Below are 24,375 nucleotides of genomic sequence, written 5' to 3'. Positions count from 1 at the left end.
TTGAGGGTCCCACTCTACCGCAACAGCCAATCAGCTGTCCACTAATAGTTCTCAGGTCTTGTTTTTGTCCTCTTTTTTTCTCATTGTATGGATTTTGGCCAGGCAGAAATGTAGATTTTTGTAGATATGCCTCTGCACCCTTTACTGGACACTCTATAGAAGCATATAGAACTATTTAACACTACTTTTAGCATTAAATATCACTTACTGCCTTTACAAAATGATGAGCAATAAACATGGCTACTTCTTCGTGCAGGCAGATATGCATGGCATGCATAAGCAGGTTCAGGAATACAAACATGTATTCTTGAACATTTCCTGTATATATTGTTATCTTCCTCAAACAAAGAGCAACTCAAATACAAGATAATCTCTGACTCACATACCCACACCCTTGTATTTTTGAGAGGCGCCAGCCCCTCCTATACACAGGTTTAATGTTTGTCTTTAGTTCAATGTTTGTTTTGTAAACACAATGACAATGAAGGGAACAATTACGTCATAATGTGCCACATTACGTCATAATGTCTCTTTATTGTTAATGGCGTTTAATGTTTGTGTTGGCAGCGTTTATTTTACATCACCATTACATCACATCAACATGAGTTAGACTTTAATATATTAGCCCTCACTTCACATGGGTGTGATTTTTGAGTGGTGTAAACCACTCCAACAACTGGCTTTGTTAGTTTACGTGTCCACGTGTTTGTTCGTACCAACAAAATGAGCATGGTTGCTATGGTCACTCAGTTCACACGGGTGTGATTTCATTACGTCAGACATTACGTCAGACCACAGCTGATCAGGCTATATAATACCTTAAACCACTCAGTTCACACGGGTGTGATTTTTATTATCCTTGGCAGATGTTCAACTGATTTACATTGACTAAATTCATTTTCCACCCTTTATCATCCCAACTGCATGGCCTTAACCTTTACCCAAACCAATACAATTCAAACATTAAATGCTTCACCTCCCAATGTATGAATGAATGGACCATTGTAAGTGCTTTGAGTAGGCACGTAGTGCATAGAAAAGCGCTATAAAAAGGCAATCCATTAAGTCCTAACCCTAAATACGCCTCTTGACGACCACAAATGACCTGTGATTGTCCTCCTCTTTCTATCCTTATAGGCACACGTGGTTCCTTACTTGACAAAGACGTTGTTCTTCTGCTGGTAGTCATACAGTCCGAATCCGTGGCTGGTGCCAAAGGCGACTAACTTCCACTCGGAGTGCAGTGTGAGGGCAGTGACCACGGCAGGAGGCTGGCACTGGACCAGAGCAAAGGGCTGGAAGCCTGGAGGAAACATCACAGGCTCTTCTCGTACGTCCAGACGAGTGTGACCCTGAACCGGGGAAGGTAAACACCCTGGTACTACAGCATAGATGAGTAACGACTATAGCTACGCTCTATATTGATCAGATGACAGATGTCTGACTGGCAGTTAGTGCTTACCTTCCAGCGGAATCCCTCCTGGCCCTGCAGCAGGTCCACTACTTTAGCCTCCACCGTCTGCTCTGCTGCCTCATCATTCAGCTCCAGCACCAGGATCTGGACGACGCCACACAGACAAGAGGGGAGGGGGGGCACAACATTAACTGACATGAACCCTAGCGTCGCAATTCTAGGCAAAGAATTCTAGGTGAACATTCGGAGAAAATGGGCAAGCATTCAGGCAACGTAGCAGATCGACAAGATCAAAAAGCATTGCGGCACGTTGTGAGATTGTAGATTGTTGTGGAATCACTGGTGAATGAAGTGTGTGTGCGTGTGTGTTTTAAATGGTTAATATTTGAATTAATCTACAAGAACTCCACAGTTCAGAAAAAATAAAGTCATGGCTCAGTGAGCAAATACACGATAGCAGCCATCGACAACTATCGAGTGCAGAAGCCTGGTTGCAGTTTAATGACAGATATTAAAGACAAGATTTCTGCCATGATAAAATCCAGCCATCAGATGAGATCTGTTTCAGTTAACAGATGTTTCACGGTGCTCTTTTTACCTGTCCGGCAGTGCCCGCCACAGTCAGGTAACCACTGTATTTACACAGGTGGATCTTTTGTACACCCAGCCTTGGGTCATCGCTGTAGGGATCAAAACAGCCTACCTGAAAGAAAGGAAAGGAAGGATAAGGGAAAATAGGTAGATTTGTGCCAAGGATATTGTAGTCAATAAAAGTAACATGCTTGTCGTAATTGTACGTGACATTTCCCCTGGGAAGTTGTCCTTTATCCATTATATTTATTGTCCCCTTTTGTTATGTCATCAGACTCATCACAACATGCACTGTTTTGAGGGCCCTCTTTGTGTGTGGACACGTGAACGCAGACGTACCTTCCTGAACGGAGGCCATTCTCCTTCAGTACCCTGGTTCATGTTATCATTGGGGTCGGCGTCCGTGTGGAACACGCTGGCTGTGCTCAACTTATACATGGGATAGAGACACACCCCTGATGCATCCCAGAAGCGCACAGTCCCGTCCTCATGCCTACGGACAAAAATACACCATTGCTAATATATCCAAAAGATCACCATAACACCACCGAGGCGGTGCGGACGGCGCAGCACCACACCGGAGGTGAGCTTTTCTCCCTCTGTGGACATATACGCCAAGCTTACCATCAGAGACACCAACCACCCCAGCAACAACCTGATCACACCGTTACCAGCAGGCAGCCGATAATGTGGCATCAAAAGCTGAACAAATGGACTAAGGGACAGCCAGGCCACCAGGCTGCTGAATAGCCACTGAACCCTGTCACCATGTGAGTGCAGTCTTGCATGCTGCTCCCATTACACTGGTACAATAACTTGAATACTGAATACATTTGCAACATATCTGTTGCAATTAGCTGATAGTCGTTTTGATATTCAATATTTTACTTCTATGTTTAATCTAACAGTAGGCAGTTTGCACAAAAACATATTTCACCCACTTACACCTTGTGATTTGACAATGAAGTCAAGTAGATTAAGAGTAGAGTTGCCCAACAACAGAAGGTAAAATATCTCCAAAGTGACTTTAAACTGACCCAGTGAGTAGCAGGTCTCTCTGCGGGGGGTCTGGTGCCAGGTTCTGGCCTCCCGTGACAGGCCACGGCTGCAGGGAAGGAAACCACACAAAGGGAAATGAAAGTTTAACAATAATACCACCTTAATGCGGTCAATTGCAACAAAAGATTGAGGCAACATCTATGTTTAGGACGCAACATTCCAATAATACCAACTTAATGCATTCCACTCCATTCCAACAAAAGATTGAGAATACATGCTTCCACTCTTGCTTCCACCACCACAATACCACCATTAAGGATGCTTCATTCCACAGAAGAATGAATAGCTGGGGAGTTTGAGGCCATTCTAGGCCATGTGTACATATGTCACTGTCAGTAAGAGAACATTTAATATGCTTCAATCGGAGCTTTATTTATTCGTTTGTACAGAGTATAATATATAAAAAAGGAGTCGAGGGCAATTAGATGGTCCTGCAGAAACTGATTATGTTAGCAATTATCTAATAAAGGCTGTTTGGACACAACTTTATATTTTATACATTAAAATGCCATGATTTCTATTCACAGCTTAAGTGCTCAAGACTTCCCGTAGAGAACCCAGGACGTGTGGAGACGTCTTAGGGTCTTTATTGAGGGGTGCCAGCCCCTCCTATATACAGCTTTTGTCCCCACATGTCTCATATTTGCCATTGACAAAGAAAGGAGAAATTAGGTCATATGTTCGTCAAATATGAAGTACATTTGTGGCAACACAAACATTAAATGCCATTGACAATGTAGGGAAACTTTACGTCATATGTAGATGAGCAAATCGGTTAGCAAAATGGTTTTGATCAGATCTAACTTAACCAAGCATCTCATTTGGAATATTAACGCTTCTAAAGAGAGATCAGATGTTACAGCGCATGGTAGTAATGAAAGATTACACCTCCCGGTTTGGGGATTTTCAGAGTAAAATCTGCCTCATCTGCCGAGCACTCTAGCGTCTTTATTTTGAAGAATTCTGGCGCACTGGAAGTGTTAAGTGAAAGTGCACAAATGAAAAGTAGGTCAACGTCAGCCTACCCTTTTGGAATAGTGTGTGCTCTGCAGGTCTCCGGCTGCGATGACGCGTTCCCACAGCTTGAGGGGGATTGCGGAGATGTGGTGAGAGCAGGTGATGGCAGAGCTGTGGAGCGGCACCAGGTAAGGAGTCTGGATGACCGGCCAGCCCTCTGTCAGCAGGTCAATGACCACCAGCTCCTCCTCCACCAGAACCACCAGAGCACTGGGATCACCTAGCAGACAGCAAGGCATGGAGATTCTCTAAAGTCCATTTTGAAAGCAACAATGCACCACAGACACAGTGCAACAACCAGCTCCTACAGTTTGTAAATGTTTGTGGAAGATATGTCATTAATTTAATATTTTTGTTCTGTAACAGTTAAGTCTCATCCTTGATTTCTTAAACTACTGTCAGTAGAGTACACTCGGATCAGGACGTTAGTACGAAAACTGAAAGTGTCAATCTGTGAAACTGTTACACAGACAATGAAAGAGTTGTAGAAGTAGGTGACACACAGGGTCATTTCCTTGTCATACGTCTTTTCTTACAGTTTAGAACTGCTTGCCTGTTATGTTCCATTCCACTAGAGGTCTTCACATGTCTAACTCATTACTGCAGCACAATAAGAGTGGAAAAGGTTGAGCTGCGGGTCCAATTATGGCAACAACAAAAAAAAAAAAAAAAATCTGGGGTTCATTACGGTTTGGGTCTGTCATTTTGAACCAGTGAAGAGCTCTACATTGCACTTCAGGCTGGATTTTGCCTGTGCCCTACGTCAGCTATGCCATATATATTTTTTAATATACATGTTCCACCTACGGAAAACAAACTTCAGTTTGTTTCATCTGTAGATGAGTATACTGTAGTGTAGATATGTTCTTACCATTGCCAACAAAGTTACGTACCGGTATGTTGTCACCAACAACAGACTTGTCAGGCAACCATACAACTATAAACAGTGAGCGTGTCAAAATGCTAACAGTCAAGAGGTATTGCCGTGAGCATTTTGTGACATGTGTCAACATTTGGCTTCTTAAAATATTTGGCAATGGTGATAACAGTACAGCTGCCAAAAACGTAGCATAAGTACTGTACGTCAGCCATGTTTATGAAAGAAGTCAGTGCGTGGGCTGGTTGTTTGGTTTGGTGTGTAGGGCCCACCTGTGTGCTGCAGCCCGTCTCTGATGACAAAGAAGTCAATGATCCGGGAGGTGAAGTCCAGAGCTACGTGTGTTTTATTGTGGATCACACTGATGCAGTGTCTGTCCCCATAACTGGCCCTTGGCATGCCACCACTGAACAGCAGAAACGGAGGCCTGCACACAGACAGAGGAAGGGGGGAAGTTCAAGTTCAGCTCTATTTGCTGAGGATTAATGTATAACAGGTGGATGTGAAACACAAGTTAAACATTCAGATTTTCATGACACAAATAAGCTCAGTTATCACTTTCACTGAGATGGAAGAAACAGAATGGCAATGTCACGAAGGAAGGAAGGAAAGAAAGATAAAGAGAGAGCTTACCCTTCTGCTGTAGGTAGCTGAACAATCTTGGAAATGGCCTTACAGGGGAAGTGGCCTGCACAGATTAAATGAAGATGGGTTTATTTGTAAATAGCCTGAAGCAAATTGCTATAATTGCTTTGTAGTGAGGCTTGCATTTTAATCCTCACCATAAGGAATATCTGATTTCTCTTCTTCGTCCTTTGAGTCCTCCCCACCCACCGTCCATCGACAATAGCTGCCGTCGCTATGGGAACTAAGAATATGGCCGCCATCTTCTGTCCACCACACGCTTTCCAGTTGCTGTGGAAACAAACGGCGAGGGTTACGGGGAGAATTTATGACAAACAAACAACTGAAACAAGAGAAAGAATGCAGCTCCTTTCCTCAGCTCACAATCTCAGTTTATACAGTACTGGGTGGTGTTCTTTCATAGCAGTCGTTTCTTTAAAGAAAATGTCTTGCAAGAGTGGCACGTTAGTTTTGTTGGCTTGACTGCAGAGTAATTACCTGTGTAGCTGGTATGTGCTGGACAGCACACTGTTTCTCCAGGTCCCAGATGACTATGAGACCTCGTCCGTAGCCAATAATAACCTGGTTTGGATCGACTGGGTTCTCCTGCAAGGACTCTACGTGTTCCAGGTTCCTCCGGCCTATATAGTCCTCTGGTACACTGGACAGAGGGACAGAAGGTAGAGCGAGCGGAGAAGAAGGGAGTATGGGAAAATAGGGAGGGAGCCAGGGAAACAAAGAGATTGCAGTTAAAATGTCATTATTGATCTGCAGCGGCCTAGAGCAAGGGTGGATTTGTGACCAAGTGTGTATAGCAGTGATGTAGTGTTGGTGGCAGGTTTTATTTCCTATTGTTATGTAGGAGTGGGGCTTTTAAGGCACTGTCAATAAGAGTTTCCATTTGTTTAACCATTTCATTATTAGGCATTTTATTTTTAATATTATTCCTATAATTAGATCGATCGAGATTTTTGGTGAACAGTTTTGTTGTAGAGACTGGGGGAAGAATTCAGTCCACATATAGCAGGGGTTTAACTGATTGTGAACCATCACCCTGATTTAGAATCAGACCACTGTTTTGTTGGGTGGGGATATGGGCTAAGATTAGTGCTTTTGTAACACTTGTATATATTTGGATATGCATCCCATGTGTATACATCCCACTGTTTCTCAACTAATGGTCCATTGACCACTAATAATTGTCTCCACCAGGCCGAAGGCATGGGGAGAGAGTAGGTTTTTCACCGTGTATCCGTCCGCCCGTCTGTGTACAGCTAATCTCTGGCACCGTTAACCTGGTCGATGCCAAATTTTGCACACACACACTCCCTGGATGCCAAAAATCCTGCCTCAAATCATCCAATAATCATCAAAGGCATAAGAAGAAATTGCACCCTTTTCACATTAGCCTATTATAGCACCACCAGGAGGCCACAACGTGACCTGGCCTGGTGGAGACCTGTGCCCCAAGGGGCACTTTTTCTAGTTTCCTAATAATAATGACTCAGACAATTCTGTGCACCTCCCTTGAGATTCTAACTCCTTTTCTGTTGAATTTCTTAACCTCCAACTTGTCAGTAAATGACTACATGGACGGTCATCATAGGTCCCCAGGTTATTCACTTCAATTTCTCAACTAGTGGAAAACAATCCTACATTACTAAATGCATGGTCAGGGACCACATGCAATACCTTCACAGACAACCAGTGGTCCACCTGTTGAAAACCCCTGACATACCTGTATAGAGCCAACTCAGGTTTACTATGACTTTAAATGTTTTTTAGTGCATAGGCGTGGGTCTATCTATGGTGTGATTGACACCGACCTGTTGGCGACTTGGTCCAGGCTGATGTTTCTCTCCTCCAGCTCTCTAAAGCCTGGGACCTCAACCACGAAGACATGGCCTCCTTCCGTCCCCAGCAGTAGCAGCTCTCCTGAGGAGTGAGCCAGCACCGCTGTGACACGGGTGACACTGGGGGGAGCACTGAGTTGGAGAGATAAAAGAGAAATCATGAGGTTAGTTAGCCAGAGGTACATTAGAAGAGAACAAGGTCATGGGTCATTCATGGTCAATCTTCTATTGCACTGGTTCTCTAGGTGGGGTCTGGGGACGCCCAGCAGTCCTTGGGGGAGATCCAGAAGGATCCCAAGCCAAATGATTCATAGTTAGGATAGGAACCAAATAGACCTTTTGCGGACCTGTAACTCAGATTACATTTAAAATCAACTTGATTTACAGTGTAGATGGGAGTCACAAAGATATCAAAATGGGGGTCCGTCTATGGCCTAATGCAAATCAAACTCTACAGAACGCAGAGCTATACAGTGTATCGAGTGTGTATACAGAGGACTAATTGTGCATGTGAGTTTGTGTGTTACCCAGGAGGTCCAGTTAGCGTGAAGCGTCCGATCTCCAGTAGTTCAGACAACCCTTTGTGAGCTCTCAGAGTCCACATGTGGAGACTGTTGTCATCCAGCAGAGTCACCAGTTCAACCTGAAGTCATCATATAAACACAGGGACGTCACCAGGACAACCAGCTTAGTGTGAAAGATGACCGTTTCAAGTCTTGTAATAACAATGGAATGAACGTACTGAAATAACCTCAGTGTGAATCCATGTTGTTCTGTTTTAGTTTTTATTACCAGCTGCTGTGTAAGCACAGTTACCAGCTGCTGCTGTGTAAGCACAGCTGGTCTATGTTCTCTCTGCTTGGCTTTCACCACTCGACCTATCTTTCTCATTGGCTGTTGTATTGACTACCTATCATCCTGATTGGCTGCCTCGTCTCTAAGCAACCAGACACTTTTTGCCTCTAGCCGACCTCTCAGTCAATGGGATAGCATTGCAGCCAACAACCCACTAGAGACTAGAGAGAGAGACAGCGTTTCCACACCTAAGCGCAAAACGGTCGACAGCCGCGCACGTTTTAAGCTGTGCGCAGCTTATTTTCCGAGTTTTTAGACAGCTGGTGGATGGAAATTAAGCTCCACCTCCGAGGAAGACTTGCGGAGGAGAGCGTTTCCGGGAATCTGGCCGTCGCGCAAGTCTTCCGTGGAGGTGGAGCTTCTTTTCCATCCACCAGCTGTCTAAAAACTCGGAAAATAAGCTGCGCACAGCTTGGAACGTGTGCGGCTCTTTAGATAGTGTGGCAGCACCTAGTGTCTGTGTGTCTGTGTGTGTGTGTGTGTGTGTGTGTGTGTGTGTGTGTGTGTGTAGCTGGTAAAAATATGACTGTCCTTTTGTGCTTGTTTACAAAATCCCTTTCTTCCATTGTATCATTGGGAGATTTTATCCATAATAAAATCAACGATTATGCACTAGGTAACTACTTTTTGAATTTTGGCATGGTGTTAGGCTTTTGGCATACGGTTTTCAAAAACCATCGCAAACTAATTCCATCCAAACTGACTTATATTTCTGAAGATACATTTCACCAACAATTGTACAAATGTGTGGCTGAGGGACTGTGTGAGTGAGTGAGTGAGTGAGTGAGTGAGTGAGTGAGTGAGAGAGAGAGAGAGAGAGAGAGAGTCGCGCGCATGCATTCACTCACCTGGTGTGGCAGGAAGTGCACCTGAGTAACGGCAGCATTCTCATCATGCAGGCCCATGAATTCCACCCCTGGGGCACCATACCTGAACAATAGTCAAGGAACAACTGGCCGTGCATGAATGCGCCTCATACTGGAGTGGACACACACACACACACACACACACACACACACACACACACACACACACACACACACACACAACGGAACACAAGGACAAAAGATACAGTATGTTTGTGTGCCTTGCATTCATACAGAAACTGAGGCGCCGATGACGCAGTACTGTACATTTGTCATGCTGTGTGAAATAAGTACTTAGATTCATTACCATTTTGTGCTACAACTTGTTAGCATTAAAACAATCTGTCCAGGCAGTCATTAAAAACAACACAATCTGCTCTGTTCCCTGAAGCATCTTGTTCTTGGCTAATAATAAATTCATTCACAGATTTCCCTTTATGGGTCCCTAGTGTTATTTTATCACAAACAATCTCCCTCATTGTGTGAATGGATTAGTTTAACGAGAGAAGGCACTGGGGTTATCACAGCCAGCGTGTGTGTGTGTGTCTATCTGAATGTGTGAATGGGTAGAGTGTACTGACTGGCTCCACCACGCTGTCAATGAGTATAATTGTGCGAGAGGCTATAGAGAGACGGACAAGAGACGCACACACATAATTCAGTGTCTGAGAGTACTAGGCTGCATTGAGCAACAGCGTGGGAAAATTAAATACCTTCGTCAGGTGCCCATGTGAACGACAGACGAGGATTTAAGCAGAGTCACAGCCACGCATGAGTACTGCCCGTCTCAAGTTCAAACATGACACGCACGAAAACGTAAAACCTAATTGCACCTCGTGCCGTGCTCACGTCCTCGCAGGAACATAATACACGTGTGTGCACACACCCACTCCTCCTCCTTGCAGTAAAATCCCTAAGTGATTATTTATCCAATCATAGCCGAGTATATACAAACATAACGCTCAGGATTAGGCAGTATAGGAACCACAGAGGATACAGTTTGATGGCTCCGGAGCGGGAGCCTATGGCCAGGAGGTCCAGGGTGGGGCTGAAGCCCAGAGCACTAGGCTGGTGGGGGAATCCATGCTCCACGGTCTGAAAGAGAAGTGAAATGTAGAACGAGGCAAAAACCATGTGAGCAAGAAGCCAAATCAGGACAGGATGTGAGATGTGAGGTGCAAAACAGGAGACAAAGGGGGGGGGGGGGGGGGGTACAGAACAGAAATAAGAAAAAAGTCCAAAATCAGGGCCATTATTTATCATTATCGCTTCACGTATACATAACTATGAATACACTCCATTGCTGCTGCTCCACTAGCACTATCACTTATTTATACAATCATATTGTTCATATCGGCTGATAAGTGAGGTCTCTTACTTGCACAAGAGTGTTATATTCAGTACAGTTATCTGACTTTTCCTTCCCCAGTTCTTAGGACTATGTTTTGTAACTGCAATTCATTGGGAGCTAGTAAATAATTTCCCACCCACTCTTACACTGTAAACTTGTGATGTGACAATAAACCTTGGAAGTTCAAGGGTGGCTCAAAAATACAGATGGTTCTTCTTGGTCTCTCTTTATTAGTACCTTATTGAACTGGAAGAGCTCCTGTTTGATTCGGTCTCTTTGGGACTCCTGTCCATGTCGCCTGAACCTCCTCATCCTCTCAGACTGGAGCCAACAGGCCCAGTGCCACTACACACCGCCTGGACCACAGAGAGAAAAGAACAATAACATTTAGTATAGAAAAGATGCACAGTATAAAGTATATACTTATTTTAATGAATAAAACGACAAAGAATATGCTGCGTTCACACGGGCAGATGCAAAGATACAGTCTACCATTCTTTTTCAATGGAAGACAGCAACATGAAGATACAAAGATGCATTGGACGTTTGTAGCTGCTGCAAAAGCTACAAAGCTACAACAAACTCAACAAAGTTGAGCTAGTTTCAACATCAGCTACAAAGAAAGATGCTATGTAGCTTTGAATCTTTTGCATCTGCCCGTGTGAACGCAGGATTACTCCTGTGTCGGTTAGGACACCTTCTGGTTTAACACCTAAAAGTTATTTGAAGCATAGTTGCATACTGTACAGGACAGATGATGTGCAGCCCGGCCTGTCACTGTGGCAATAACCTTTTAATCTGGAAAGGCCATAAACTAGATCACCGTCATTCTGATTCATTAAATTCAGATTATAAATTCTGAGTTGAGGGGGAGGTTGGCTAAGAATGTGATCAAAGAGATGACAGCAGTTCAGACCCCTGGAATGAAAGTTAAACGTTATTGGAACAGCCAAAGGGAAGTAGAATTACAACGAATGTCTGTGGAATGAAGGGCAGACTCAGGTAGCTCAGTGTGTGCCGTGTGTGACAGTGTTCACTGACAAGGATGATGATAATGAGAGACAGGAATTTTCTGGGCAAAGTCAGCCCCCCACCCCCACACACACACCCCCACACACACGAGAAACTATTGTTTTGCCACAGTAACCACACAAGCACAGTTAAGTGCTTTATAGAGTTGAACGTAATCGACGCAGAAAGCATCAACCAACGGAGGGGTCGAGAAATTTCTCTCGTCCAGTCCGTGCCTTACGTCGTCCGTCAATCGCAACGCGGTCGGAGAACAGTACCCCTGGCAACCTTTGGCAGCAGAGAGCAGAAAGGCTTTCCTCCTCTGCTCCTAGCCACAGGCCCCCGTCTTTCTGAAAGAGGAAGCCACTTAAACGTAAACACGGAACAGCATGGATAGAAGCACAGCTTTGCAAACTTGTCAGTGATTATCAAGCCTGGACTGACCACTTGACTTAATGCAGAATGGGCCGCCCCCCTTGCTTTAATACATTTTTGACCAAATCCAGCCCTGGTGATTATCAGGTCCGAACGGAATCCGTGGCCGCGGTGTTCCGACGAGAACTCTGCGGAATAACCGGAGAACAGTGTGTGTACATGTACAAGCTCTGATAGTTGTATATAATTTATCATCTCCTATGCTTCCATTTGGTGACAATTTGGCCGTTTACAGATGCGACCAACACTGTAATGTTTATATCACCACTCGAGTCTCAAGATAACATGTCGAGTCATTCTAATAAAACATTTTCACATCCATCTGCCATCTACAGTAGTGGATGAATCGTACTACAATGCACGTTGTAGATAAGGAATCGGATACATAAGCAATGCACTCTGTATAGACACTAATAACCTTGCGTGCATTGTGTGTCTTCTCTCACCCAACGCAAGTCAAAACGGACTCTGTCGAGGCCTTTAGCAGACACACGCATGCTGATGAAAACACCCGTCATAGAAGAGGGCTGGGTTTTTTTAGCAAGAAAAGAGGGGAAAATCACAGGAAAGGGGAGAGAAAATTACACAACCATCCGAACAAAAAATGTATAGGCATCTTTGTTGATATCTGGTATGATACCACCAGAACACAGTAATCTTCTGCTAGTACATATCATTCTTACATGTTAAAACAATTAAAATGTAAAAACTAAAATACAAATAAAACACTCTGAATGCCAATATAACAAAATGAGAGATTACAAGCCGAACCTACATTCAGTCACACTCCACACTGATGAAGGCTGGATAGCCGAATCGTTTGTCCCTGTTCAAATATGAAATAAACAATTTGAACTGAAGTCTTGGTGTGTGCGACCCACTACCGTTATTTTTTAAGCTGAAGTTTATGAAATCAATATGAACTTTGAAGCAGATGATTTCGGTTTGTGTCATCATTTGATTTCGGATGCGACCAAAATGTGAGCCATTTATGTTATTATCAATCTTACTAATCTCCTAAATTGAACAAATCAAAGTAATCAGTTGTAAAAACAAAATTACCGGTTAGTTAAAAAAAAAGAAATTAACCGAAAACAAAATAAGCAATCTACAACAAGCTCAGAAAGCATCACCATGATGCGACGCGGTGTGAGCTTTCAGATCGGCTATTTTAGCCTGACACTGTTGAACAACAGAGTATAAAATATGGCAGTGGTATCACACAATAGATTCTTGATTGAGTAATGAGTATATTAAAAAGATTAATAAAAAACACAACTTGTTTCGATTAATTGAAAAGGTCAGAACAACTTTTGTTGCAGGCCTAAAGGATGCAATGAAACGCCTACCTTTCCCTACCATTTAGCCAAGAGAATTTAACTGGGTCACATCAGGTCTGTTTACTCTCTTATATCCTGAGTCCCATCAGGTCTGTCTGTCTCTTTACTCTCTTATATCCTGGGTCCCATCAGGTCTCTTTACTCTCTTATCATATCCTAGAGATACAGTACTTCTGGGTCATTTGGTGAACTCCGTAAGTTAACTTCCTAAGCAAAAAAAGGGGGGGGAGGGACGACTATTCAGAACCCAACTTGATTTCCTCACCTCATAGAGGAATGGATCTATAAAGCTCTATCACGTGAAAGAAACCACATGTTAACCGCATGTTAAGGGCCTCAAAGCCTCATTGCATGCGTTTTCTCTGCACAGGAACTCAAAAGCTATCCGTTTCTCCTTGCCGAGTGACACCAAGGAATGTCCACGTCAAGAAAGTGAGAACAGAGGTTATAGTTTTATGCGTGCAGGTTGAGCCAATAGGCTTCATTTCTGATGATTCGGGAGAAAAGAAATAACAGTGAAATAGGAAAGAAAGATCAGTTACTCAGCAAGACATATGATACACATATATAAATATAAAATCACAAGTCCATGACACAAGCCTAAGCTATGAGTCACAATTTTCCATCCAAACCAGCTCATTTTTTCTCAGTCCAAATCGAGACATAGCTCAGTTATTACCCTCATATCAGCGCCACTGGCTTACTCATTTCTGGCATTCACAGACTTCCCAAGTAAACTTCCTCAGAAAGGACAACAGTTGGGCAACTTGGTTCCTGATAGGCCTAGGCCTAGGGGGTTCAAACGGGTTCAGCAGTCATTGGTTGCCAAATTGTACAGTGTCTGGACTGGTGGCATCTGGAATGTTTTATCAGACAGAGTGAAACTCTGAGCCAATAGAGAATTGCAGTCATCATGAATCATGTGGACTATCAGGTAGAAATGCTACAGTAAACAGAGAACTTAACTGGAAAGAGTGCACAGCAGGGGCAGCACAGGTCCCCGCCAGGTCAGGTAGGTTTTTGTGACCTCCTGGTGGTGCTATAATAGGCCATTCACAGCAATCAAACCTGCTGGTGGCGCTAACAGGCTAACATTGGCTAACAGGCCAGTGTGAAAAGGGTGGCATTTGTTCCTCGAGAATGTGCGTGCGGGAATGTGTGTGCAAAAACTGACCAATCCTGCAAACTTTGGAAGCCAATCTTGGCCAATGACGATGGAATATGGAAAAATGTGTGTACCGATTTGCGTGATGCTTGGACAAAATCTGTAGCGCAATATAAAAAAAACTAGCAAAATTCTGCCTCATGGTGGCGCTAGATCTGACAAATTCAGCCCAGGCAGAGGTTCTGAGAGTGTGTATCGTTTCGCAGAGACCGGGCCAACAGTGCTGGCGGATGCGCGCGCACGCACGCACGCACGCACGCACACACGCACACACGCACACACGCACACACGCACACACGCACACACGCACACACGCACACACGCACACACGCACACACGCACACACGCACACACGCACACACGCACGCACACGCACACGCACACGCACACGCACACGCACACGCACGCCTTCGGCCTGGCGGAGACAATAACCAACGTAGCTCTTACACTCACACTGTTGGCATTAATCACAAGTGAGAGGCAGCAGTGGGACAGGCCTGTTGTCCTTGCAGACATGAGCATGTGGGTGTTTTTGTGCACACGCACGTTACTTGTCCCACAAGAGCCAGTGGAGCAGAAAGAGGGAGCTCAAAGCCATAAGCCTTGCTAACAATGGCAGGGTGGGAGGTCTTTTTCACACATTAAGAAATTTGGCTTCCATGGACTCCTTCGAATAGGATAAGAATCCCCTGATGGAAAAACAACACTCACGGCTAGGTTTGGTAATCAATAAGTATGGACCAACTTGTTTTATCATACAAAGTGTATCAAAACTATCATCCCATAGCCATAACTTTTCTCATCTATTCTACGTCCGAGCATAGACATGGTAACGCCCCGCCTGCCGCTGATTGGCCTACAGACACTGCCCGAGTGCCCGTCTTGCCCCAATGGTCTCACCAGACTGTCCTCCGAGACCCGAGGTTACTAGAGAGTAAGTACAAGTACAAGAGAATGACAGCTTGACAACTTTTATTTTTGTAGAGGCAAACTAATATTGTTTATGCCGTTTGTTTTGATTGAATGATTGAACACATATTTGTATGATTTGGGTGTGTTCTAAATTAAAGTGTTAGTGTTGACTATCGTGTATTAATCTAATTATAGTAAACTAATACTATTATACTAAAAAAAGATCAAGGGAAAAGATACCTTTTTACAGTGTAAACTTGAATAATGTTTCAAGTTTACACTGTACACATGTTAAATAAAACAGCATAAACAATATATTAGTTTGCTTCTTCTACAAAACATAAAGGTTAGTGTTGCGCGTGCCAAGCTGTCATTCGCTTGCATTATATCGTACTTGTATTATTAAATTTTTTCCCATCCCCCGGAGTAACCTCGCGGCAGACTATCCAGCATGTATCCTCCACCTCGGAGGAAAGTCTGGTAAGGCCGGCAGTGTCGGTAGGCCAATCAGAGGAAGGCGGGGCGTTACCAAACTTCTGGGAGTAACTATAGATAGCTCTTTATCTTGGTCCAAACATATAAATAATATTGTCATCAAAATGGGAAGAGGAATTGGTATGACTAGGAAGTGTTCTGCTTTCATCACTCCCTCTATAATGAAATCTGTTATTCATTCGTTGGTTGTCTCATTTAGAATACTGCCCTGTTATCTGGTCGTCGGCTACAAAATCTGATTTGAAAAAGTTGTAGATTGCTCAGAATAAAGAATAAAGCAGCTCGTCTGGCACTAGGCTGTTCATACCGGACAAGTATTAGTAATATGCACGAACATCTGGCATGGCTAATGGTTGAAAAGAAATTAGCAGTGAGATTTCTAATGCTACTGCGGAACATTATTTCCACTGGTAAGCCATATAGCTTGGCTCAGACTCATGAAGACGTGTCTCATCATTAAAGGGGCATTCCACTCATTTTCAACATTTTACTATGTCATTAATATACCTTAGAGCTGTTGTGTGGAAATAATAAAAAAGTCCCCCCTTTCTGTGTTTCCTAGAACTAGAGGTCTGAAAAAAAATCATTAACATGGTGACACACATCTTGATGATGTCATCAAGATGTGTTTCACCATGTTAATGATTTTTTTCATAATTACAGTTCTAGGAAACACAGAATGGGGGGACTTTTTATTATTTCCACACAACAGCTCTAATGTATATTAATGACATAGTAAAATGTTGAAAATGAGTGGTTTTCCCCTTTAAATCTATCTATAAAGTGTGTGTGTGTGCGCGCGTATATATATATATATATATATATATATTAGGGCCGGGACTTTAACGCGTTAATTGAGATTAATTAACTACAGAAAAATTAACGCGTTAAAAAAATTAACGCATTTAATCGCACCTTTTTTTCCACCGCGGAACATTTCTCACTGGGTGCGTTTCTAGTAGTACTGAATAGGCTGCGGGACGCGAGCAGCAGCAACAGTTGTTCACTCTACACTACAGGCCTATGCTACAGGCTACAAGCTCCGTCAGAAAGCCCAAACCCAAATGAATCGAATGAAGAAGCCGCTTATATCGCTTTTGCTCCATGGATGGGACATTTAGATGTAAAAGCTATCGGATGGACGCGTGGATAGCGGCATGGCTGTGTGCAATATCAGAGGGAAAGGATCCATTTATGACCAACGTTAGCTTCTATGCTAGGCTTGCTAGCTGCTTCAGTTTAACATGTCTCACAGACCACCGGAGACGCGCGGTGATTTCACCACAGCACGAAGCTGTCCTCGATGCGAAACATACTGAAGTAGCAAGCGTGGGTCAGCCCCAACCTCATGTCAAATGTTTCCCCCATAATAAAGTTGTTTTTATTTTTTCTCATGCCCCGCCATGTAAAGCACATTTGAGTATTCATATACACACTGAAGACACTATATAGGCACTTGCTGCTCTTGTTTATCTGTTGGGATAAAAAAGTTGTATTGCTTAAAGGGGAATACCACTCATTTTCAACATTTTTCTATGTTGTTGTGTGCACTGGAAATAATAAAGTCACCCCATTATGTGTTGCCTATAGAACTGGAGGTCTGAAAAAAACAGTAACATTTTGAAGTACATCTCAGTGACATCACAAAAATGTACTTCATAATGTTACTGTTTTTTTTCAGACCTCCAGTTCTAGGCAACACAGAATGGGGGGGGACTTTCTTATTATATCCACACAACAACTCTAAGGTATATTAATGACAGTAAAATGTTGAAAATGAGTGGAATCCCGTAGTCACTATTCACTGGGATACCAAAAAACATTTGAAAAAAAAGGTTTCTCACTGTTCTCGGGTTGAATATTGATATGCGATTAAAATGTGATTAATCGAGATTAATTAACTACAAAGCCTCTGATTAATTAGATTAATTTTTTTAATCGAGTCCCAGCTCTAATATATATATATATATCAATAACTCTCTGGAATGCTCTGCCCAAAAACATCTAATCTACAATACATAACAAAATTACTTTCAAAAAGAATATCAAGAGATACCTTGCTAATTTGCCAAGTACATAACTGAACTGTGATTTGTTCTTTTGATTTTATAATGTGAATTTGTTCTTTGCATTTGTTTTTATTGTTGTTTTTTTATTTTAAATTGTATTTTTAGTTGTACATTTGTATTGTATTTGTTTTATTCAGGATCCCAGGAAGACTAGAGGCTCAGTCATGTGTCTCTAATGGGGATCCTTCAATAAACATATCGCTCGGACGTAGAATAGATATACGCGTTCTCAACTTCAGTCCTGACTCCTGGGGAACCAGACTACTTTATAAGAGCCTAGTCATTATATTGATCATGTGTCTCTTAGGTTTAAATTACTCTCCAAATAGAGAGGTCAAATGAAAACCATCAGTGTTCTCCAGGAGCAGAGTTGAAATCCATTGCCTGCATGCATGGTTTCCATGTTCCATTGTTCCCTTGTCATCATCCTGTCAGATATTTACAGTACCACTAGCAAAACAACAAAATAGTTTATTAAAAACGAATCATGTGGACATTTTCTGTAGATTAGTTAGCTAGCCCAACAACTGTTTCTGTCTGATTTAATTCCCAACAACTGTTTGTCTGATTTAATTGCCAGGCAGGGCAACGGTTACAAAAAAGGAAGTTCAAAGGTAGGTGGCATTACCATTTTAAAAGGGTCTAGAAAAGTAAACGTACACACAGCATTTCCTTCCCCAGTGTTCAGACATGCTAAGCCAATGACAGTCCAAGTGGATTAATTGTGGCCTTTCCAATAACTTGAGACATTCGAGTGCAGCTTTAACTAGCTATTAAATGCACTGGAGAGTATTATAATACACCCACACCCAGTACTTATCAGGGCAGGGGCTCAGCTTGAAATGAACAGCACAATTAGCCTGGCAGAGCCATGTTTAATACTGTCAGATATGTCGCCCTCCTCATTTGCTCCCAAAGTTTACAGCTTTGATTTAAGGTGCATCTGTGCCTAATATGTGTATAAAGATATTCAACTCGAGGCTTTAACCTATTCATTAACCATGGGTCAACAATTTTGCAATCCTTGAGACTTTGGAGAACTGCTATGTTGTTGTTACTAAGTCTAAAAAGAAGCGGAATGTCATATGAGATATTAGAGCAATTTTGAGGTTGGTTAGAATATTGTAGAGGAAAATGGCAAAACCATAAACGATTAACTTTTCCACAGCGGGACAGGTTTGGCGGGGATCATGTGGACAATACAGTATGTTTGACTGTGCATAACGGCATTCGAAAATTAGCAGGGAAGTCCGTAGAAAAACTGCTTCCATCAGTTTCAGGTCATTCTGAAAAACAATGTCATGGGTGAGTGACAGAGAACCAGAGTGGCCTATACCCATTCAAGCCAAACGCTGAGCAATAGCCCATGCCAATTCTCTTCTCAATTGGCACATCTGGCACCTGTTGACCTGTTTAATACAAATGTCAGAAAGAAGAGAAGGTTTCAACTTTGCAAGCTACATTTATGCCGTTACAAGTATTACTTAACACTTTCCCTCCCTAACGAATTAATTAACTGTAGAACAGCTTCCCTCCCAAAAACAAGTTACATGAGTTACGTTTTCATAGTTTAATCCATGTTTTAATAGGTTTTAAGTCACATGGGTTTCCATCGGACAGAGTGGGATAGGTGACTCGTTTTGATGATGTCATCCAAAAACATCCATCACACCTGCATGCAAAGGGTTCTGGGACCAATGCATTACAATGGCGGCGGTGCCGCGCAGCGCGCACGCCGCACGTTCCTCCTCCGCTCTGTAGTTGTGATGGCCACTTTGGAATACTTTTTAACACTACGACAAGTGATTACAACCTTTTAAAGCAGATTTTTATGACAAGCAACGATGAAGTCGGCACAGTGGCTCTTCAAAGGTTAGGTTAGTACTATAAACTAGGCAGGGAGATCTGGAACACGATTGTTTAATCACTGCAAGGAAACTGTTAATGTGTTAAGAACTTGTGTAAGGGTCCTATGGGTGCTGACAAAAATCTTTAGGAGCCCTATTCAACTTGTGAGTGCCGACACAAGGGTGAGCTACTGTTGGAAGAACAAATGGTCATAAATTCCCACTGATGTAAAATGCAAGAGATGGTAATACATTCCAGAGTAATGCAAAATACCGTGTGTGTCATACACATCTACACTCACACAAAATGCTCTGGAAAAAAAGAAACACTCAGAATGCAGAATTGGCCCAGAGATGTGTGGCAAATCCTTCAGCTGTCCACACTCTACAATATAATTCCCAAAACCTGTCAGTCTGAATTCATTAGAAGCATTGCTGTTGTCTACTATTGCTATGAGTATGATCTAGTGAGGTCATCAAATTCCCAGCATATCAAGGGAACCATCTGAGTGGAGAAGGGAGTCAATGGAGGAAAGAAAATGTCCTAAACGTGCCTGGACATGGCAACAACAAGAGCAGTAAACTAGAGTAGACCAACAACGCTGCAGAGAGAGTTCCGACTTAAACAACATAGTTAACATACTACCCCAGCGTAAGAATGATTGGCCCGGAAATGCTTGGCATTCAAAATATTCTGCTTATGGGCTTATGCAATGGTTGGCTATGTCAGCACTTGCTGAGACAGAGAGAAAAAAGGCTGATAGTACTAATGAGCCGCTCCCTTGACAAACTCGTCATTTACCAAAAAAGGACTAGCTTAAGTTCACAATGTCAAAATAAATAAAATCAATTTCCCACATTCTGAGAAACTTGTTTGGCAGCTACAATGTGCAATTAAGATAGTATATACAGTCTGAGAGAATTAGCTCTGTGAGCAAATGAGGCATTCCCCTCAATCAGATCACACCAAACAAGCTTTCTTTCTTTTCATTTGCAATAATAGCATCAACAATACAAAGAAACAAGGGGTGCAGGATGAAACCTGTGACACTTCAGAGATCCATGAGTGGGCAGCCTGGCTATTCCTGGCAGTGGTGATGAAATCTCTTCTCACACTCATTATCAAATGATATGGCGTGATCGGTATAACAGGTCACCAACAAGTGTGTGCGTGTGTGTTACAGCCAGTGCTCAGCTAAGACCAAGAAGTCTGTATGTGACATATAAATTCCCTCCCTGTGTTTACAGAGAGAAGAATGTAGCTAATAAGAGGGGCAAGAGGGAGGCATGTTCATCATGATCATGAACGCTACAGAAAAACATCGTGGAGATGCTTCCTACCGCAGCTCATCTTCTGCACTGTCCCTTACACAACAGAAATAAGATCTTGTCAGTTTAGGGTGTGGTTGGCAGGATGTCAATGTCCCAACAACCCCCACCCCCTTTTCCTGTAATCAGACCCAGAGGGTGGTGATAGTGGGTCAGGAGCACAGGTTTACATTGGTACAGCGAGGCTCCTCAGTCCTCACCTCACTGTCAACTCAACTGCCCTGACATCATCAATTGAAAAAGGTTTCTTTTGGCTAGGGATGCACCGAAAGGGAAATTCTTGGCCGAAACCGAATATCCGAATATGATTATATATCTTTTTTCCTAACATTTCTGTCATGGCAGTACCTTAAAGCTACCTGATTTATGGCAAAAGAAATGGTTATGGCAAAAGTTAACTTAAATAATAATCACTATTATGGGTCGATAAAACATTTATTCAGCTCTTCCGAAAATGATTTTTTACCCATTTTCTGCCGAATATTGTCTGCGGCCGAATATTCGATGAATCACTACTGTTGGCCTTTACTTACTTTGTATTTAACCCATTTTATTTAGACCTGAGACCAGATTCTACAAATGTCTTCTACTTCAAGACAGATTTCAGAAAAATCTGTTTCTATATCAGTGGTTCTAAAAGTTTTTCATGTCAAGGAGACAAGGACCCCAAAAACTATATGAAATTGGCCGCCGACCCCCATCTGAAAATATGTTGTTCGAGGGATCCCCCAGAAGCAAAGATTCAAGTTAAAAACATTCGCTATGAAAGAATATATATTCAAAGATTTGCACCACATTTTCATGATTTTTACAATAGCTAAAGTATAACATAATGCTTAAAACACCAAAAGGGGTTCCCGTCCGGAATGGGTTGACTCGGTATTACTGACTGTATGGTGTTCGACTGTGTTTTGACTTAATACATCTCATAAAGCAGGATAATTCAATTTAGTGGAGGACAGGTCATTTTATAGCTTTCTCAACTTCCCATTGCTGTCTCATTAGTAAACCACAGACAAAGCTTTTACCGGCTTGGTAAATCTCTTCCACATTGCCGAGGTAAAACAGGAATCGGATGAAAGAGGTAACAGAACTACCAGCATCATGCTTGGGCTCTTAACTGATAATAAATCAGTTAAGAGCAGTGGTGGAAGAAGTTGAGTCAGATTTGTTTTACTTGAGTGAGAGTAGCAATAACACAATGTATAAATAACAATAACACAATGTATAAATACTCGAAACTAGTTACTTTTAGCAGGGAGTACTGTACTGGTAATATGTAAAGTAAAAATCACACCTGTGTGTAAGGGGGTAAGTAAGGGGCGCTCTTGACATACATCATCTCATTCTGGCCAATCACAATTTGCGTTTTCACTTTTGTCTTCAATGTTTGTGTTTACAGTACACACTATTTTTTTTTACACAAACACTCAAAACTAGTCATAGGTGGTGGTAGCAAAACAATGTTTGTGTTAACACAAACCCTCAAAGCTGGACATAGGAGGGGTAGCACGGCTAGCGCCACAATAATTAGTTAAAATTCTACCAATGCATGGCTTTCCGAAATTATGTCATGTGTGAGTCTGTTTATGTATGATGTAATTTTTTGCCAGCCAAGTCTAGTGACTTTAATGTTTTTAGGACAACAAAAGACGTCATCTGAATACTGTCCTCGAGGCGCCCCTTAGTTAACACGTGTGATTTTTTTGAGTGGTGCAAACCACTCCAACAACTGGCTTTGTTAGTACCCGTGTGTTTGTGTTTGTGTACCTGTCCCTCAAAAGAATGAGCATGGTTACTATGGTCACTGACATTACGTCAGACCACAGCTGATCAGGCTATATAAGACCTTGCACCACTCAGTTCACACGGGTGTGATTTTGAAAGTAACTAGTAGACAAGTAAATAGGTCATATATTTCAGTTTTTGAGTAACTTTCCAACACAAATGGTCAAGAGGTGCACATCCACAAATTGCAACGGGTGCAGGATCCAAAAAAATAACTGAGAAAGAAGAGAGGAGATCCGCATACCGTTTTAAAAGCTCCTTTGACTACGCTCTACAACGTAAAAGCCAGCCAGGGACGTGGTGGGTTGGGCCTCTACTTCAGCCTTGGAAATAGAGTTAGATAGGCCCCTTCGGGTGCGCGCCGGTACATTTTTGGCCCTCCGGCAGCGCAGACCCAAATACTAACCGATAAACAGTGACAGTGATCCAATTCAGCCTGGGAAAGGCACACGGACAAATTATATACACTGGTAGTAGGCCCATCTAAAATTCTTAATTTTTGTTTTCCCTCTTTTAACTAAAAGCGCCGGCCGGTTGGGCCTGGTCTGGAACGGTCGTTCGGGAGTTGTCCCAGAGATGTCAGCACGTCCCTAAAGCTGTCAAATACTAAAGAGTAAAATACTGCCTCTGAGATGTAGTGTAGTATTGACAAATCACACCTGCGTGAAGTGAGGGGCGCCAATATATGAACACTTAGCCCGCTAGCATTTATTGAAAAATTAAGATCTAATTCACGCCAGCATTTTTCCCTATTGAGCTCTTATTTTTGTCGTTTACAAGATGGATCTAAGCCGGGGCACTGGAGGCCTCCACTGGCGTCGGCTCTGTGCCATCAAAGAAACGTTGTTTCGACCAAAAATGTCATCTGGGACAAGGAATAGGAGATACAGGCGATTGAAAGAAACTGATAGAAAACAGGCTTGATCGATCGAAAGCGCTATAAAAGCGCAATTGCGGTAAGCGTAGTATTAAATAATAGGCTTCAAGGCAATGGCACGGAAGCGGTTAAAGTCGAACTCATGTTGATTAGGTGATGTAATGGTAATGTAAAACAAACGGTGCCAACACACGCCATTAACAATAAAGAGACAATATGACGTAATGGGGTACATTATGACGTAAATTTTCCCTTCATTATCAATGGCGTTTTTTTTCAGAAATCTATCACAAAACCTGAAATCGAAAGGAACTCTTCAGACTCTAAAGTAAATATACTTTGTGTATACTGTGATGTGCTTTGTTGCTAGCAAGTTATATTTTCTAAACCAACCTACTACAACTACAGTATGTCAAGATTCTTGTAGTGGAAACATTCTTGTCTTTATACTCGTATCATTTCTACAAGTAAAATTGTGGATACAGATTACAGAACATGGCTAACTCAAGGCTAACTGTCAAAATATCAGAGATACGCATTAAGTATCTCTGACCTGGACGACCCATGAGGGGATATTTATTTTGCCTTCACCAACAATAG

At 42.5% G+C, this 24,375-nt stretch overlaps 1 protein-coding gene across 1 annotated transcript in view; it reads right to left on the bottom strand.

Annotated features, from left to right (window-relative positions):
- llgl2 (LLGL scribble cell polarity complex component 2) overlaps positions 1-24,375 on the bottom strand; it is a 33,357-nt gene that overhangs the window by 7,320 nt on the left and 1,662 nt on the right. Inside the window, exons 2-16 of the mRNA XM_079493491.1 lie at positions 10,745-10,863; positions 10,154-10,251; positions 9,139-9,220; positions 7,963-8,078; positions 7,409-7,567; positions 6,081-6,243; positions 5,741-5,873; positions 5,592-5,646; positions 5,231-5,385; positions 4,090-4,301; positions 3,043-3,110; positions 2,345-2,498; positions 2,013-2,117; positions 1,463-1,558; positions 1,156-1,352 (exon numbers count right to left, since the gene is read on the bottom strand). Of these exons, the coding sequence (XP_079349617.1) occupies positions 1,156-1,352; positions 1,463-1,558; positions 2,013-2,117; positions 2,345-2,498; positions 3,043-3,110; positions 4,090-4,301; positions 5,231-5,385; positions 5,592-5,646; positions 5,741-5,873; positions 6,081-6,243; positions 7,409-7,567; positions 7,963-8,078; positions 9,139-9,220; positions 10,154-10,251; positions 10,745-10,819 (1,868 nt within the window). The 5' untranslated portion in view covers positions 10,820-10,863. The remainder of the gene's footprint in view (positions 1-1,155; positions 1,353-1,462; positions 1,559-2,012; positions 2,118-2,344; positions 2,499-3,042; positions 3,111-4,089; positions 4,302-5,230; positions 5,386-5,591; positions 5,647-5,740; positions 5,874-6,080; positions 6,244-7,408; positions 7,568-7,962; positions 8,079-9,138; positions 9,221-10,153; positions 10,252-10,744; positions 10,864-24,375) is intronic.

The sequence above is a fragment of the Electrona antarctica genome (genome assembly GCF_951216825.1).
Source record: "Electrona antarctica genome assembly, chromosome: 22".
Classification (NCBI taxonomy): Eukaryota; Metazoa; Chordata; class Actinopteri; order Myctophiformes; family Myctophidae; genus Electrona; species Electrona antarctica.
This window is presented reverse-complemented; position numbering and strand designations above follow the sequence as displayed.